The 17075-nt window shown below is 48.0% G+C and overlaps 2 protein-coding genes across 5 annotated transcripts; one reads left to right on the top strand and one right to left on the bottom strand.

Moving 5' to 3' along the window:
- Nucleotides 1-2309: 2309 nt before the first annotated feature.
- On the top strand, nt 2310-14041 carry STAT2 (signal transducer and activator of transcription 2; the record flags this gene model as incomplete). Of its 4 annotated transcripts, none has more annotated exons than XM_079714657.1 (24): nt 2310-2455; nt 2611-2764; nt 3109-3204; nt 3380-3469; nt 3561-3636; nt 4063-4148; nt 4311-4459; nt 8114-8272; nt 8377-8469; nt 8686-8745; nt 9152-9172; nt 9402-9495; nt 9646-9693; nt 9774-9857; nt 10004-10102; nt 10206-10341; nt 10464-10516; nt 10628-10722; nt 11329-11465; nt 11643-11825; nt 12061-12118; nt 13136-13322; nt 13479-13614; nt 13899-14041. In XM_079714657.1, 24 exons carry the CDS (start codon nt 2325-2327, stop codon nt 14039-14041), a joined length of 2568 nt encoding a protein of 855 aa, XP_079570783.1. The 4 variants fall into 4 exon arrangements, with proteins under 4 accessions (XP_079570783.1, XP_079570782.1, XP_079570780.1 ...); XM_079714656.1 differs by having other exon boundaries at nt 2325-2455; nt 13136-13319; nt 13488-13614; XM_079714654.1 differs by having other exon boundaries at nt 2325-2455; nt 13136-13319; nt 13464-13614.
- Nucleotides 14042-14744: 703 nt separating this feature from the next.
- IL23A (interleukin 23 subunit alpha) lies at nt 14745-17075 on the bottom strand (the record flags this gene model as incomplete). The annotated part of the gene is made up of 4 exons (XM_079715838.1): nt 14745-15244; nt 15354-15500; nt 16590-16688; nt 16908-17075. 4 exons carry the CDS (start codon nt 17073-17075, stop codon nt 15083-15085), a joined length of 576 nt encoding a protein of 191 aa, XP_079571964.1. The 3' UTR covers nt 14745-15082.

Raw genomic sequence — 17075 nt, 5'->3', positions numbered from 1 at the left:
GCTTAGCACGGTACCAATAAAAAATAGGCTTTTGTTGTTTTTGTTGTTGTTGTTATTACTTAAGCCCTCCCCTTCCTGTCCCAATATGTCGAAATTCCGCCTCGCTTGTTAGCTCAGCGCCTTCAAGGTCCTGAGCCAGTCTCGGTTCCGCTGCGTAGGTGCGGGTTCTCGGAAATCAGCTGTTTCAGTCCTGAGCTCTTCTGTTCAGTGGATTCCTCCCTCCGCAGGCACGGGGCAGGGCTTACTTGAACTTTCCTACCAATCGCTGCAGCTAGAGGTGTGGTTTCGGCTCCGCTTATCCCGCCTCGCGGAGAAGGAGGAGTTGTGGTGGCGCCAATGAACTCACAGCCTGGGGAAGAGGTTGGCTGAATGGCAGCCAGTGTCGGGGCGCCTCTATGGGAATGGCGAGATCCGGGGTTCAGCCGCTCGCTCAAGCCTGTGGCAAGGGGGCGGGTTCGAGAGGCGGGCCGAAGCCGAGGGCGGTGCGGGAGGCCCTGGTGCTCGAGCTCTCTCTGGGGACCGGAAGCCTGGACCAGAGCTACTGCAGGGAGCTGGGCCTGAGACTCTAACCAGGTACCGGCCCTGAGAAGGCGCGGGGGCGGGTGTGGGTGGAGGCGCGAGTTTCTCTCTGAGAGGGCAGGCAGGCCCTGGGGGGTACGCCCCGGAGGGGTCAGACTCCGTCCCCAGGTTGAAACAGGAGCTGTCGCTTCCTTCATCCTCTTGTCCAACCTAGGTCCCCAACCGTAACGCCCCCCCCCTCCAGAAACACCCCTGCAACTTCCAAGACCCGAAACCTGGCATTGTTGCATTGGTTCAGTGTCTTGGACAACGCTCTTACCTTCCAGTCTGTTATTTTTGATCCTTACCAAAAAAAAAAAGAGAGAAAAAAATAGAGTTATTTTCAGAAAAGCTTATTGAGCACAAAATACGCGCTTAAAAGAGTGTTGGATAATTGGAGAAAAAAGAGTTTACAGCCCTTAACCTGCGTGCTTGCAATCTATTTAAGAAGGCCAGGTTTTTTGGTTTTGCTTTTCATATTTAAACCTCAGGGTTTACTTTGCCGCCTTGCTTTATTAATACCAGCCAATTAGTTCCTTAGGAACTGGGGCCTCGTCGTTTGTTTTTTAAAAGCAATACAAGTACATAGTGTAAAAAGTCAAGCACTACTAAAGGGTTAAAGTGAAAAGTAGGAGCCCCTGCCCAATTCTTTACTTCCCTTGTTCCTACTTCCCAGAGGTAGAAAGGCAGCTCGTGTACTGGTGGAGAAGAATCTTTCCCACCCCAAGCATTTGATTTGCAATAAAATCATGTGACCTTTTTTTAGACCACAGAAGTGGGTGTTAATTCTTTTTTGTTAGGCTCAGGCTGCAAGAAATTTTGATTTCCTAAGCAGACAGATGGCAGTGGGTGGGGAAAGGTAGGGAGAAGGGCTCCACCCAGCCTGCTTGGTGACAGGCAAAAACAAGTTTTGAGTGAATTTTCTCACAAACTTAGTAATCCACATGAAGAATCAGAGATTGACAGAGGTCATAAAAGTGTCACAATCTTAGGGATTGAGTGACCCCTTACACAGTATTTAAGTATCTTAAACATCTTCTAGAGAATGGAGCTCCTCTTTCCAACATGGAGAGCAGTTTATCTTCAAGGAGGTTCAGCCTCTGATAAAGCTTTGGGGCCAGCCGGGATAATGCTGAAATAAATACTTAAGACTGGGACTTCCCTGGTGGTCTAGTGGTTAAGACTCCACGCTTCCACTGCACTGGGTTCAATCCCTGGTGGGGGAACTAAAATCCTGCATGCCGTGCGGTGTGGCCAAAAATAAATAAATAATTTTAAAAAACCCCTTTTTTAAATACTTAAGACTGACCTTTAAATGCTCCAGCATAAGTGAATACAAACACAAACAAATAAATTTAAAATAAATTCATTGGGGGAGATAGATGAAATGAGATTGTGGAAGTATACACGTTTGTTGAAGCTGGATGATGGGTACATGGATGATCCTTGTACTACTCACTCTACTTTGTTGTGTGTTTGAAAATTACCATTGAAACAAAAAGGCCTACATATTGGAGCTCTTACATAGTACTCCCTGGAAGAATATATGCCAAACTGATAATATTGGTTACTTCTAGAGAGGAGGAAAAGGGACCAAGATTGGGAGTAGGGTCAATCTAGACTTTACTTTTTTTCTGTATTTTTTCTTACTTGTATAATTAAACATTTTTAAAAATTTGTACTAATAAACAATCACGAGACTGTGGATGGTTTAGTCCAGCAAAATTTCCAATTGGGAACCTGCATCCTTCAGGCTCAGACCCCAAATGGCGCAGTGGGAGATGCTGCAGAATCTTGACAGCCCATTTCAGGATCAGCTGCACCAGCTCTATTCAAATAGCCTCCTGCCGGTGGACATTCGACAGTACTTGTCTGTCTGGATTGAAGATCAGAACTGGTGAGGCCTTCAGGAAGTTGGGGGGATGAGGAAAATGATTTCTTTCTTCTGAGCCCCCAGGATCCTGGAGACACCAAGGGCAGGAAGGGGTTGGAAGGCCTCAAGATAGTAGCAACCCCACAGAGATACTAATCCTTGTCCTTCCTGGTCCCTAGGCAGGAAGCTGCACTGGGCAATGATGAGGCCAAGGCTAATATGCTGTTCTTCCACTTCTTGGACCAACTGAACTATGAGTGTAGCCGCTGCAGCCAGGACCCTGAGTGTTTGTTGCTACAGCACAACTTGCGAAAATTCTATCGGGACATTCAGGTACTTGGAGGAGCCAGGAATAACAAAGTAGGAACGGCAGCTGAGTGTAGAGGAGTACGTTTTAGGGTATGGAACATGGAACAGGACCTGGAGGTTCAAAGAACAGGGGAAGATCTGGGGAAAATGGGACAGAGTCTGGACTTGGGAGACCACTGGCAGAGAGAAGGACATAGATGACCTATTTGGAAAGAGGCTAGGTTTGGGGGACCAGTGGTGAAAAGGGGTAGGGCTTGGGACCCTGAAGAAGGGGAGAGAATACTGAGGTCACTGGTGGGGAGGGCCTGAGGTGGTAGTTCATTGATGGCAGTTAAGTTAAATCAATCCTTTCTCTTTTCCTACTGCAGGCCTTTCCCCAGGGTGCTACCCAGTTGGCTGAGATGATCTTTAATCTCCTTCTGGAAGAAAAAAGAATTCTGACCCAGGCTCAGAGGGCTCAGTCGGTGAGAACAATTTGGTGGTGATGTTGAAAGCTCCTGGAGTAGAGAGGGATCCTTCAAAGGACTCAGCAAATTTGCCTCAGAACAAGATTCCTCCACATCCTGTGGTTTCATTTCAGGCCTGGATTTCAGGGATGAAATGTCAGAGTTGAAATGTGCTCAGAGCCTCTTATTTCAGGAGCAAGGAGAACCAGCCCTTGCAGCACCTGGGGAGAGCCAGCAGCATGAGATTGAATCCCGGATCCTGGAATTAAAGGCTATGATGGAGGTTGGTAGATGGGGCAAGAGCCAGGGTGGGCAGGACTCAGCCTGCCTCCTCTCACAGAAGCAGCCTCATCAGGGTCTCATCTCCTCTGCAGAAGCTGGTGAAATCCATCAGCCAACTGAAAGACCAGCAGGATGTCTTCTGCTTCCGATATAAGATCCAGACCTCAGGTAGAAAGCACATTGAGGGGTGGGAGAAAGAAGCCTACTGGGAGGCCAAGGGTAGAATAGAGCAGAAGGGGAAAGCCCCAGTAAGCAATAATGACCTTCGGCTGCATCTTGCTGGTTACAGTCCTGCTGCCATTGCAAAGCTGGAGGTGCCAGGGTATGTTGTAGAGGTCAGGCTGGAGGTGTAGCTGAGGGACAGCTAGTGAATGTTGGAGGGGATGCTTGGGAAACTGCCTTAGCAGATTGAGTGGGCTTCTGGTTCTAGCAAGACCATTCAGAATTTGCATGAGGGCCCAGAGGTGCCTGTGCTTTGGTTGGTTCCCCTTCAGAACTCCCCACTCCTGACTCTGGCTGAGGTCTGGGCTGGGAAGGAGAGGGGGAGGAGCCCTAGGTCTGAGCATTTGTCTCACTCCTGCTCCTGCCATCCAGCAAGGACACCCTCTTTGGACCCCCATCAGACCAGACAGCAGGACATTCTGCAGGAAACGCTCAATGAACTGGACAGAAGGAGAAAGGTGGGTGGCAGAGGACAGAGGGAGTGGGCAGCAGGGAACTGGGGAAAATGAGGCATCAGGCGCCCTGGCCTCTAGCCTTGGCTTCTTTGTCTCTTCATCACTGGTTGAATGGTGGAGGGTGATGGTGAGAGGCTCTCAGCACTCACTTTATGTCTTTCATAGGAGGTGCTAGATGCCTCCAAAGCACTGCTAGGCCGATTAACTACCCTAATTGAGCTACTGCTGCCCAAGTTGGAGGAGTGGAAAGTTCAGCAGCAGAAAGCCTGCATTGGAGGCCCCCCGGCTGGAGGATTGGAGCAGTTGGAGAAGTGGTGAGAGGCACCTCCCACCCTCGTGCTCACCTGGCCCTAGTCCTAACTACCCACTGTGCTTTGTAGGTTATAATGCCCTGTGTATGACGAGATATTGCCCTCCTTAATCTCTGCTTCCCAGAATGATCCCAGCTCCCTTGTCTGACTGCAGCTATGCTCTGCTCTTCATTCTCACCACTCAGGGAGCCCAGAGCCCAGTCTTTGCTTTGGGGAAAGTAATGAATTGATCCACAATCCGATTTCTCCTTCCTGCTTAATCACCCGAGAAATATCGTTTTACCTTTTTTTAGTGCAATGAATATAATGCCAAAAAAAATTACCAGTTACCTTAATATCCAGATGTAGCTACTATAATATTATTAAACAAAAATTGAATCATACTGTTCATACTATTTTGAGGTCTGTGGGTTTGTTTTTTTTTTTTAACTTAGCAATATATCATATTTACCCATGCCCATGATACTTTTATTTTTTGCATCTTTTGGCCATGCCACATAGCATATGGGATGTGGGACTGTTCCCCAACTAGGGATCAGACCTGCACCCCCTACAGTGGAAGGGTGGAGTCTTAACCACTGGACCATGATGGAAGTCCCTACGCATGATACTTTTTTTTTTTTTCTTTTTTTGGCTGCCTTGGGTCTTCGTTGCTGAGTGCGGGCTTTTCTCTAGTTGTGGTGAACGGGGGCTACTCTTCATTGCGGTGCACAGGCTTCTCATTTTGGTGGCTTCTCTTGTTGCAGAGCACGGGCTCTAGGCGCACGGGCTTCAGTAGTTGTGGCACGTGGGCTCAGTAGTTGTGGCTCTTGGGCTCTAGAACGCAGGCTCAGCAGTTGTGGCTCACAGGCTTGGTTGCTCCACGGCATGTGGGATCTTCCCGGACCAGGGCTTGAACCTGTGTCCCCTGCATTTGCAGGCAGATTCTTAACCACTGCGCCACCAGGGAAGCCCTAAACAAATTTCTTTATGTGTTTTCCAGTAAGCTCCTTATTTTATATTAATTTTATTGTGATGTAGAAAAAAATAACTAATGTGTCCTTCAACATATTTGAAAGATACCTATTATTTAGATACTTTGTCATGAGAAAATTTATTATAATTTAAACTATTAAAAATATACCATGGTGGGGGCACCCGTGGAATGAACTGGGAGACTGGGATTGACATATATACACTATTGATACTATGTATAAAATAGATAACTAATGAGAACCTACTGTATAGCACAGGGAACTCTCTCCTCAGTGCTCTGTGGTGACCTAAATGGAAAGGAAATCCAAAAAATAGGGAATATATGTATACATGTAGCTGATTCACTTTGCTGTACAGCAGAAAGTAACACAACATTGTAAAGCAACTATTCTCCAATAAAAATTAATATAAAAAATTAAAAATATACCACTGTTCAGATAAATTGAAAACAGATATATAGGGCTTAGGGTACAGGGTAAGTATTTACATTACAGTTGCACGTGTATTCATCATTTTGTACAGGGGTTGGCAAATTATGGCCTGTGAGTGATTTCTTGCTATTTTAAACAGTGCTGCAGTAAATAACCTCATAGCTCCATCTTTATTTACATCTCCAATTATTTCTGTAATGTAAGTTATCAGAAATGATATTCCTGGGTTAAAGTATATATTGGGTTGGCCAGAAAGTTCGTTCGGTTAGTGAATGCGTTGTTTGATAAAATTCTTGGTGAAAATGAAAAATGTGTTTTTTGTTTTTACTTAAAACTGAACGAACTTTTTGGCCAACCCAATACCTTTTCTTGTTGGTGGTGCTGTTATTGTGTTGTTCTTTTGTTTCATTGTTTTTAATACAAAGAGCTTTATTTCTTTTTTTGATTGTAAATATAAAATATACTAATTGGAAAAATTTCAGAAAACTTAAAAGAGAAAAAAAGTAAAAATTACCCATGTGCATAATCTGATCGTTCAGAGGTAACCACTGTTAATGCATCAAAAAAAATTTTTTTTTTTTTTTTTTTTTTTTGCGGTACGCGGGCCTCTCACTGTTGTGGCCTCTCCCGTTGCGGAGCACAGGCTCCGGATGCGCAGGCTCAGCGGCCATGGCTCACGGGCCCAGCCGCTCCGCGGCATGTGGGATCTTCCCGGACCGGGGCACGAACCCATGTCCCCTGCATTGGCAGGCGGACTCTCAACCACTGCGCCACCAGGGAAGCCTAAAAAATTTTTTTGATGTGGACCATTTTTAAAGTTTTTATTGAATTTGTTACAGTATTGCTTCTGTTTTATGTTTTGGTTTTTTGGCCATGAGGCATGTGGGATCTTAGCTCCCCGACCAGGGATCGAACCTACACCCCCTGCATTGGAAGGTGAAGTCTTAACCATTGGACCACCAGGGAAGTCCCCTGTTAATGCTTTTGAATACATTTTTCCAGATTTTCCCTGTGCATATTCACAAATATACATCTATTTTAAACAGAACTCAGATTATATATATACTATCTTGTAATTTTTTAAATTTAATGTTTATGAAAATTTTTTCTTGTTAAAACTTTGTGTCTATATCATTATTTTTAATGGTTGCATAGTATTCCGTGATGTCAATATGCCATAATTTATATACCCAATACCAATTGTTTCTAATTTTTCTATTACAGAAAACAAAGCTACGAACTATGAACATCTGTCTTTGTCCATTTGTTTGTCTGATTATTTCCTTAGGATATATCTTAGAAATGGAATACTGTAAAATGTATATACATTTTTTGAAGCTTTTTATTTTTATTTTTTATATATTTTTTGGCCACACCACGCAACATGTGGGATCTTAGTTCCCCGACTAGGGATTGAACCCACGCCCCTTGCATTGGAAGCGTGGAGTCTTAACCACTGGACCACCAGGGAAGTACCCTGAAGCTTTTTAAAAAAATAGTTCCAAACTGCTATCCCAATGTTTGCTCTTATGTAGTGGATAATTGTTTTCCTGTTACCATATTGCCTTTTATTATTATTTCTTATTATATAGACAGTAAAACACATACAACTTCATCCCTTACTAGTTTTATGACCTTGAGCAAGTCACTTTACTCTTTCTATGCCTCAGCTTTACCATCTGTAAAATAGGGATAATAATAGTACCTACCTCATAGGGTTGTTGTAAGAATTAACCCTATGCATGAAGATGTATGAAGCACTTAGAACAAAAAGTACATATCAAGGGGGCTTCCCTGGTGGCGCAGTGGTTGAGAGTCCGCCTGCCGATGCAGGGGACATGGGTTCGTGCCCCAGTCCGGGAAGATCCCATATGCCGCGGAGCAGCTGGGCCCGTGAGCCATGGCCGCTGAGCCTGCACATCCAGAGCCTGTGCTCCGCAATGGGAGAGGCCACAACAGTGAGAGGCCCGCAAACCACAAAAAAAAAAAAAAAAAAGTACATATCAAGCATCATGTGAAAGTTAGCTTTATTATGTTAATAAATCTTTTATCAATTTTATATGTGAAAGTGGCTTTGATATTCATTCCTTAGGTTATGAAAAAAGTTGAAAAATCTTTCACATGCTTCCTGGATTCTTTTTTGTCCCAATCAGTTTCTGACTTTCCACATAGTTAAAGGGGAGCTCTTGGAGCCTGTTTGGGGATTCCAGGAAACTGATGGATTCTTTCTCCCTTGGATTCTGTCACCCAGGTTCACAGCTGGAGCAAAGCTGTTGTTTCATCTGCAGCAGCTGCTGAAGGAGCTAAAGGGATTGAGTCACATGGTCACCTATCAGGGGGACCCTCTGATCGAAGGGGTGGATCTGCGGAAGGCCCAGGTCACAGAGCTGCTACATCGCGTGCTCCACAGGTCTAGAGGCCAGGGAGGGACCTCGAGGGAGGCCAGAGGGAAGGGACAAGGGGAGCCATTCTTAGAGATACTGACCTCTATATATTCTCTCCACATCCCCCCAGAGCCTTTGTAGTAGAAACCCAGCCCTGCATGCCCCAAACTCCCCATCGACCCCTCATCCTCAAGACTGGGAGCAAGTTCACCGTCCGAACAAGGTTGGCATTTCAGAACTCATTCCTGCTTCCTTTTACCAGCCCTGGCACTGATGCTTTCTGGTTTTACAAATCTTCCCACTCTTGGCTGTTTCTTCTCTCTTTTCCCCTCAATCTCCTTACCTCTTCTAATCTCTTCCCTTGTTTTTTTTCAAACACCTGGTCTATCCAGGAGATTGGAGTTGACCACTTTCCCCCATCTGCCTCCCTCCCCTGCAGGCTGCTGGTGAGACTCCAGGAAGGCAATGAGTCACTGACTGTAGAAGTCTCCATTGACAGGTAAGTTGGGGCAGGTGAAGGGTGGGACCAAGGGGTGGCCAGGAAGTGGGGTGGTGGGGTGGAGGAGGCACCTACTCTTTACAACAGGGCCCTGGGACTGTGTTCTTTTCCCTTCCATTCCTACCTCATAGAAATGGCTCATCTCTTTTGTTGAGTGCTAACTATGTGACATGTAGCTTGTCAAGTACCCAATTTAAAATTGTCACAGGAACCCCATGAGTTAGATATTACCAATGCACTATTCAAATGAGGAAACAAGTTCAGATAATTTATGTCTCTAGTGCAAGGCCACATAGCTGGTGAGCTGCAGATTTGGGTTTGAACCCGGGTCTGTCTGATTCCACAGACCAAATTCCTAACTTCTACACTATTCTGCTTCCCAGTCATTTTTTTTTTTTCTTTACAGAAATCCTCCTGAATCACAAGGGTAGGTGCCTGACAAGGACACTGCAAACTTTTGTGCATTGCATCACCTGTATCATCACATGTGGCAGCCCTGATGGGGACACAAACAAGGAGGAGGTTGATTTGGGTGGTGTATGGACAGAGGGAGAAGGGGAGGTCTGAAATGAAGTGGAACTTTTGTTATTTTCCTGCTGAGTTTTTAGAATAACTCTGCTCCTGACCTGCATATATCTTCTTCCTCCTTGGAATAGCTTCCGGAAGTTCAACATTCTGACCTCAAACCAGAAAACTTTGACTCCTGAGAAAGGGCAGAGTCAGGGCTTAATTTGGGACTTCGGCTACCTGGTAAGAAGGGATGGTATCTTAAGGTTGTAGTCCAATCGAACAAGCTGGAGGAAGTTCCCAGGCCTTGGGAAGTCCTGAGGGCAAAGCAAGGGTTCCAGGGACCCTGGGGTCCTTGCTCTGGCATTCTCTCTCCCTCCCCTCAATTCACAGACACTGGTGGAGCAGCGTTCAGGTAGTTCAGGAAAGGGCAGCAATAAGGTGAGGCCTGGACAGGGGGTTGGGGGGCAGGAGGAACTTACCAAAGGGCACGCTGATCACTGTGTCTTCTGCTGTCCCAGGGGCTGCTAGCCGTGACAGAGGAACTGCATATTATCAGCTTCACAGTCAGATACACCTACCAGGGTCTGAAGCAGGAACTGAAAGTGAGTGAAAATGGAGTGCGTTTGTGGGAAGACCTAAGGAGGGGTTAAGCAGAAGCCTCTCAGGGTGGGATATTGTCTGGCCCTTACCAGATGTCTACAGCTGGAAACATCACATCCCTCTTCTGTGATTTCTGTCTCCTCCCCAGACGGACACCCTTCCTGTGGTGATTATTTCTAACATGAACCAACTCTCAATTGCCTGGGCCTCAGTTCTCTGGTTCAATCTGCTCAGCTCAGACCCCCAGGTAGAAGGTGGGGGCCAACAGGTGAAGGGTGGCAAGGAGGGGCGTGGAAGCTTGGTGGGAGGGCACTGCTTCTGAGGCACCCTGTCCCTTCCTACCTCTGCAGAATCAGCAGTTCTTCTCCAGCCCCGCCAAGGCCCCCTGGGACTTGCTGGGCCCTGCTCTCAGTTGGCAGTTCTCCTCCTACGTTGGCCGAGGCCTCGACTCAGCCCAGCTTGGCATGCTGCGGGACAAGCTGTTTGGTACAGACCTTCTTTTCTCTCAGCCTTTCCCTAGCCTTTGTCTGCCCCCGCCCTCCATCCTTACTGTCCCAGGACCCGTGGCCCTGCCTCTTCTGTCATCTGAACTGTCTGTCTGCCCACAGGGCAAAACTCCAAGACTGAGGGTGCCTTGTTGTCCTGGGCCCAGTTCATTAAGGTAACCCTCTGCATCCTGTGCAGCTAGACCTTGGCCCCCGTCCAATTACTAGTCCTTCCCCACACCCAGGGCAGCTCCACATCTCTTCCTGCCTTTCCATTCCTCCTTCAGCGAGAGAGCCCCCCTGGCAAGCTACCATTCTGGACATGGCTCGACAAAATTCTGGACCTGGTACATGACCACCTGAAGGATCTCTGGAACGATGGGTAAGGCCTTGGTCAGCCTCCCTCTCTTCCCTGCCGCCTTTCTGTGCTTGAGAGTGGACTCTGTGCGCCCTCATGTGGCAAATAGGGGGAGAGAGCAGAACCCGGTGCCAGGTCATACCCCCTCACGTTTGCAGTAATAGTCTCCTAGCCCGTATTTGTCTAGCATCCACTGTGTTCCAGAGCCTGCGGGGTGCTTTTTATGAATTCTCTCACGTAATCCTTATAACCCTGCTGGGCGATGGGTGTTGCCACCCTCAAGGGAGGAAATGAAAGCTCAAGAGAGGTTAAAGGACTTACACCAGGGGCAGAGTTGGGATTCAAACCGAGGCCTGTCTGACCTCACGCCTATGCTCTTTTCACCACACTGCCTGCCCATTTGTGTAGCACTTTGCCTTTTACAAGGTGCTTTTCATCTGTGTGACCTCACCGCAGCTTCACACCTCTTCCAACCCTGGCAGGTGGATATTGTCAGTAAAGTGAAATGACTTGGCCAACATGGAACAGTTTGTAACAAGGTGGCAGAGCCAGGGCCCAGACCTGGCAGTCTGTCCCTCTACAAGGGGAGCAGGAGGCGGGAGGGCCTCACAGTTGCTCTCTGTGCTGTAGACACATCATGGGCTTTGTAAGCCGGAGCCAGGAGCGCCGGCTGCTGAAGAAGACCATCTCCGGCACCTTTCTGCTGCGCTTCAGTGAAACGTTGGAAGGGGGCATTACCTGCTCCTGGGTGGAACACCAAGATGATGGTCAGCTGCCCTGCCCTCCTGTTTCCACAGCCTCTCTTGCTACCCCTCTGCCTGCCCTTGGCTTCCCTGGCTCTTTCCTGAATCCCTCAGCAGATTTGTGGTTGGGCAGCCAGGGTGGGGAGCTCCCAGGCCCAGCCTCTTCCCTCAAGCCTGCCTGTTCCTGCATCCACTCTCCAGATAAGGTGCTCATCTACTCTGTGCAGCCCTTCACCAAGGAGGTGCTGCAGTCACTCCCGCTGACCAAAATCATCAGCCAGTACCAGCTGCTCACTGAGGAGAACATACCTGAGAACCCACTGTGCTTCCTCTACCCACGAATCCCCCGGGATGAGGCTTTTGGATGCTACTCCCAGGAGAAAGGTGAGAAGCATTGATACACTTCACTGGTAGAGTGCAGGGATCCACAGGCATCCACAAATCCAACTCTTTCCTTTCAACGTGGGAAAACTGATATCCAAAGAAGTTAAGGGCTCTGTCTGTGGGACACTGCTAGTTAGTAGGGAGACATGACTGTCCGGACTCCTGCACTAGGGGACCCTGGGGCTCTGTGTCCAATCTATTGACCTCCCCTGCCTCCTGTGTCTGTCCCCCATAGTTAATCTCCAGGAACGGAAGAAATACCTGAAACGTAAGCTCATTGTGGTCTCTAACAGGTGAGATGTGAACTCTTTGCCCGTCTTCCCTAACTCTTTTTGGCTGATATAGTGACCCAAACCTGCCCAATTCCGGTCTCTCCAGCCTTCTTTTCTACTGACCCATACTCCCCAGCCCTCTAGGTTTGTTTCCTACTCTTTTAGTCTCTCTCCTCTCTGTTTAGGTTGTCTCCACAGGGGTTCCCTGATAATAATAGTCATAATCATTGATGTTAATGGACATCTACTTAATGCCAAGCATGGTACTAGATTTTTTTAGAACATTGTTTTGTTTGTTTGTTTGTTTGTTTTTGCTGTACGCGGGCCTCCCACCGCTGCGGCCCCTCCGGCTGCGGAGCACAGGCTCCGGACGCGCAGGCTCAGCGGCCATGGCTCACGGGCCCAGCTGCTCTGCGGCATGTGGGATCTTCCCGGACCGGGGCATGAACCCTGCATTGGCAGGCGGACTCTCAACCACTGCACCACCAGGGAAGCCCTAGAACATTTTTTAAATTTAATCCTTATGAGAACCCATTTGAGCCAGTAATGAATGATAACAGCCACATTTAATGAAAGTTTATTATGTTCCAGGCACTGGGCTAAATGCTTTGTGTTCATTTTCTCATTTATTGAATCTTCATAATTGTCCTATGAGGCAGAAGATACTGTTATTACTGTTTTCATCTGAGGAACCTGAGGTTTAGTGTGGTGAAGTGGCATGCCTAAGGTACATGGCTAATCAATGATCCGGGTCTGTCAAATTTCAAAGCCCTGCTTTTAACCATCTTACTGCCTCTCAAGTATTATGAGGTATTGTTGTTCCCTTTTTACAGATGATAAATCTGAGGCTCAGAGAGGTTAGGTCACTTTGCCTAAGGTCACCCAACTAGTAAATGATAGGATTTAAATCTCTGGTTAACCTTAAGCCCTCTGTTCTATTGCCTTTTAGACTAGAGAGATAGCCTCTGCTTTCTCTACCATTCCCCACTTTACCTAAACAACTGAGCCCTGCTCCTTTGTCTGTATTGGGGTATCCAGACAGGTGGATGAGCTGCAACAACTGCCGGAGCTTAAGCTGGAGCCAGAACTGGAGTCATTCGAGCTGGATCTGGGGCTGGCACCAGGGCCAGAGCCAGGGCCGGGCCTGGACTTAGAGCCACTGCTGGAGGCAGGGCTGGATCTGGGGCCAGCACTGGAGTCCACTCTGGAGCCCACTCTGGAGCCCGTGATGGAGTCTACTCTGGAGCCCGTGCTGGAGTCCACTCTGGAGCCTGTGCTGGAGTCCACTCTGGAGCCTGTGCTGGAGTCCACTCTGGAGTCCACTCTGGAGCCTGTGCTGGAGTCCACTCTGGAGCCCGTGCTGGAGCCCACACTAGGCGAGGTGTCACAGAGAGTCCCAGAGCCAAATCTGGGACCAGGACTGAAGCTGGAGCCTATTCCAGAGCCTATTTCACAGCCACTGCCAGAGCCGGATTTGCCCCATGATCTGAGACACTTGAACACTGAAGACATGGAAAGTAAGTGATGAGATGGGGCTAGGGAAGAGGGGACACATTCCCTTTCCCAGCTCCCCTCCCTCACCCACTACAGGAAAAGACTGAGTTCTGAGCTCCTCATTGGAGAAAGGCTTATTTCCCTGTGATTCCTTTTATTAGGAAATACACACGCCTCCCCCGCCCCACCTAAGTGCCCCCCTGAGGCCCTGTCTAGGCCTCTGCTGCCATCCTCTCTCACTTTACCTGCTGCTTTGGGAACTCCTTGCCTAAGATCAGGGCCTGACTTCTTTCTCTGGACTATCTAGTCTTCAGAAACAGCATGAAGATTGAAGAAATCATGCCAAATGGTGACCCACTGTTGGCTGGCCAGAACACCATGGATGAAGCTTACGTCTTCCCTTCCAGCCATTTCTACACAGATGGGCCCTTGATTCCTTCTGACTACTAGAAACTACATTTTCTCTGTTCTTTCCATATATTTTGCCCCTCCTACCTCTCACATCATGATGTTGCTCTCCAAGGATGGGAAATCAGGCATGTGCTTCTTCTAAACTGGGTTAACCGTGGGATTTGGAGTGAGAGATAGAAGCATAATATGGGTAAGGAACAGGCACCAATGAATCAGAACAGATGTTACCCATAGCTCCAGCTAGGAGCCTGGAGGCTGCCTGCTGTGCTGGGAGGTATAGGAACTTGAGAGCAGGCCAGAACAGTTAGGAGGTACTTGGAGGGCTCAGGGCAGTGGCTTCTTTCCAGTGTGGAAGGCTTTCAACATTTCAGTAGCTGATAAGACTAACCGGGTGCCTACTTCATGTTCCTGGAGTGCCCTTTCTGCTCAAAACAGCTCTGACTTCTGATCCTGCAGTGATTCAGAACTCCTGTCTTTGGCCAAATACACTCTTGGCCGGGAAAGCAGGGAAGGAAGCCCTGGGTCAGGGAGTAAGAGAGGGCCACACTTAGGACCCCCACTTCCTAATCACAGTCCCTTGTAATCTCATTCAGCTTGCTTAGCCATGTAGGGATTAAGGCCAAAAAGATCACGGTTACTCTATATACTAAGGGGTCAAGAGGAAAGATCCCTCTCCACTATAGCCCTGCAGAGTAGAAGGATGCATTTTGTAGTCCTTTGGCCCTACTTTTCCGTTCTGTTTCTTTTTACCAACAAGCCTAGAAATTAGACTTAGATATCCACATAAATAAGTCTTTATTGAAAAAAGTGCATAATTCAGTATAAATATAATAAATAATCCTCCTCCCCAAACTGCTGCCATGATGATAAATAATCCCAAAATTTCCCTTCCCATGTAATAAATATTCAACCTGTTCTAGGTCAGCATAAGTCAGTCAGTATTGGTAATTTTTCAACAGAGCAAGTCCTTTTAAAATTAATGGACTGATTAACTTGTTGGCTCACAGGTGTCTAGGCTGATAAATTCATCTTAGCATTGCTGAGCCGTGGAGGTCTGGGTGCCATCCTTAAGCTGCTGGCTTAGGGGCTCAGAGTTGCTGCTCCATGGGCAAAGACCCTGGCAGCTACAGCCACAAAGGCCTGGAGGCTGCGAAGGATCTTGAGGCGGAGAAGGAGGCGCTGCCACGGCTGGCTGGGACTGGGGCTTGGAGTCTGCTCAATCTCCCAGTGGTGACCCTCGGGCTGAAAGGACACAGGACACAATCAGAGAGGACTCTAGATCCTTCACTCCCCCGCCAGGCCCTGTCTCTGACACCTGCAAGCCCCACTTTTCCAGGCCCCTAGTTCATACCTGCAAGAGTTCCCTGAGGCCCAGTAGGGAGGCATGAAGCTGGCCCACAGGGCCATCGGGGAGTAGAGAAGGCTCCCCTGTGAAAATATCTGAGCCCAGCAGCTTCTCGTAAAAAACCAAGCCTTGGTGGATCCTTTGCAAGCAGGACTGGGGAGAAAAGAAAGCAGTGAAAGAAAACAGATACAGGGACTTCCCTGGTGGTCCAGTGGTTAAGACTCCATGCTTCCACTGTAGGGGGCATGGGTTTGATCCCAGGTTGGGGAACTAAGATCCCGCATGCCGCTCAGCGCAGCCAAAAAAAAACCACCAAAAACAAAAAAGAGGGAGAGGAAGAAAGAAAAAGAAAAAAGGAAGGAAAGAGAAAAAGAAGGGGAAAGAAAGGAAAGAGAAAAAAGGAAGGAAGGAAAGAAAAGAGAAAGGAAAAGAAAAGATACCTTCTAATTACTCCACCAAAGACCCACCTGATATTTGCCATTCTTAGAAACGGCTGTGATATGAATGTTTGCGTCCCCAGAAAATTCATATTTTGATACCCTGATCCCCATGTGACGGTATTAGGAAGTGGGACCCTTGGGAGGTTATTAGGTCATGAGGATGGAGCCCTCAAGAATGGGATTATTGCTCTTATAAAAGAGACCCACAGAACTCTGTAATCACTTCCACAATGTGAGGAGACAAGAAGTCTGCAACCTGAAGAGGGCCCTCACTCAACCATGCTGGCACCTTAATCTCAGACTTCCAGCCTCCAGAACTGTGAGAGAGAAATGTCTGTTGTGGGCTCCCTTGGTGGCACAGTGGTTAAGAATCCGCCTGCCAATGCAGGGGACACGGGTTCAAGCCCTGGTCCAGGAAGATCCCACATGCTGCGGAGCAGCTAAGCCTGTGTGCCACGACTACTGAAGCCCACGTGCCTAGAGCCCATACTCTGCAGCAAGAGAAGCCACCGCAATAGAGCCCACACACTGCAACGAAGAGTAGCCCCCGCTCACCGCAACTAGAGAAAGCCCACACGCAGCCACAAAGACCCAACACAGCCAAAAATAAATAAAACTTTTAAAAATAAATTTATTTTTTAAAATAAAAAATAAATGTCTGTTGTTTATAAGCTACTGAAGCTATGGTTTGTTGTTATAGCAGGCTGAATGGACAAGGACAGATAAACTTTTACTAATTCACCATGGTGTCCAGCTCTGTCCCCAGTGCCCTCTTCCTTGCGGCCCAGCCTCCTCTTAATACCTGACTGTTGTCCCTGAGTCCTTGTGGATCACAGCCATCCCCACACTGGATATGGGGGACATGATTTGTAGTCTCATCATCATCTTCTCTTGGTAAATCCTGGAATGGAGAAGGGGTGGGAAGAGTAAAGAAATAAGTACTTTCAAACCCCACCTGGATCCTCAGGCTGTGACTCTCCCTGGAACCCCACTCCCCTGTCCTCTCTTACCCTCTGATGGCTTTCAACCCTCCAGCTTCCACCCTAGGCCACAGAGTCTTCCACTGCAGCCTTGGAGGGCTTGGATAGGCTCCTGTTTGGTCCCAGAGGCTGCCACTCACCACATGTCCCATTGGTTGATGTGCACTCCAGGCCAGCATGCAGAGCTGCTGTGAGAGCTGCTGGCCCCGAGCCCAAGCAGGGCTGCTGCCCTCAGGCGCAGCCCGGCCCCCAGCAATCCAGGGCAGCAGCAGCAGCAGCAGCAGCAGCACAGCTCTGCTCCCCAGCAT

This window comes from Hyperoodon ampullatus (assembly GCF_949752795.1).
Source record: "Hyperoodon ampullatus genome assembly, chromosome: 11".
In the NCBI taxonomy this organism is placed as follows: Eukaryota; Metazoa; Chordata; class Mammalia; order Artiodactyla; family Ziphiidae; genus Hyperoodon; species Hyperoodon ampullatus.
The sequence above is the reverse complement of the archived record's forward strand: the minus strand, read 5'-3'. Positions and strand labels throughout refer to the sequence as shown.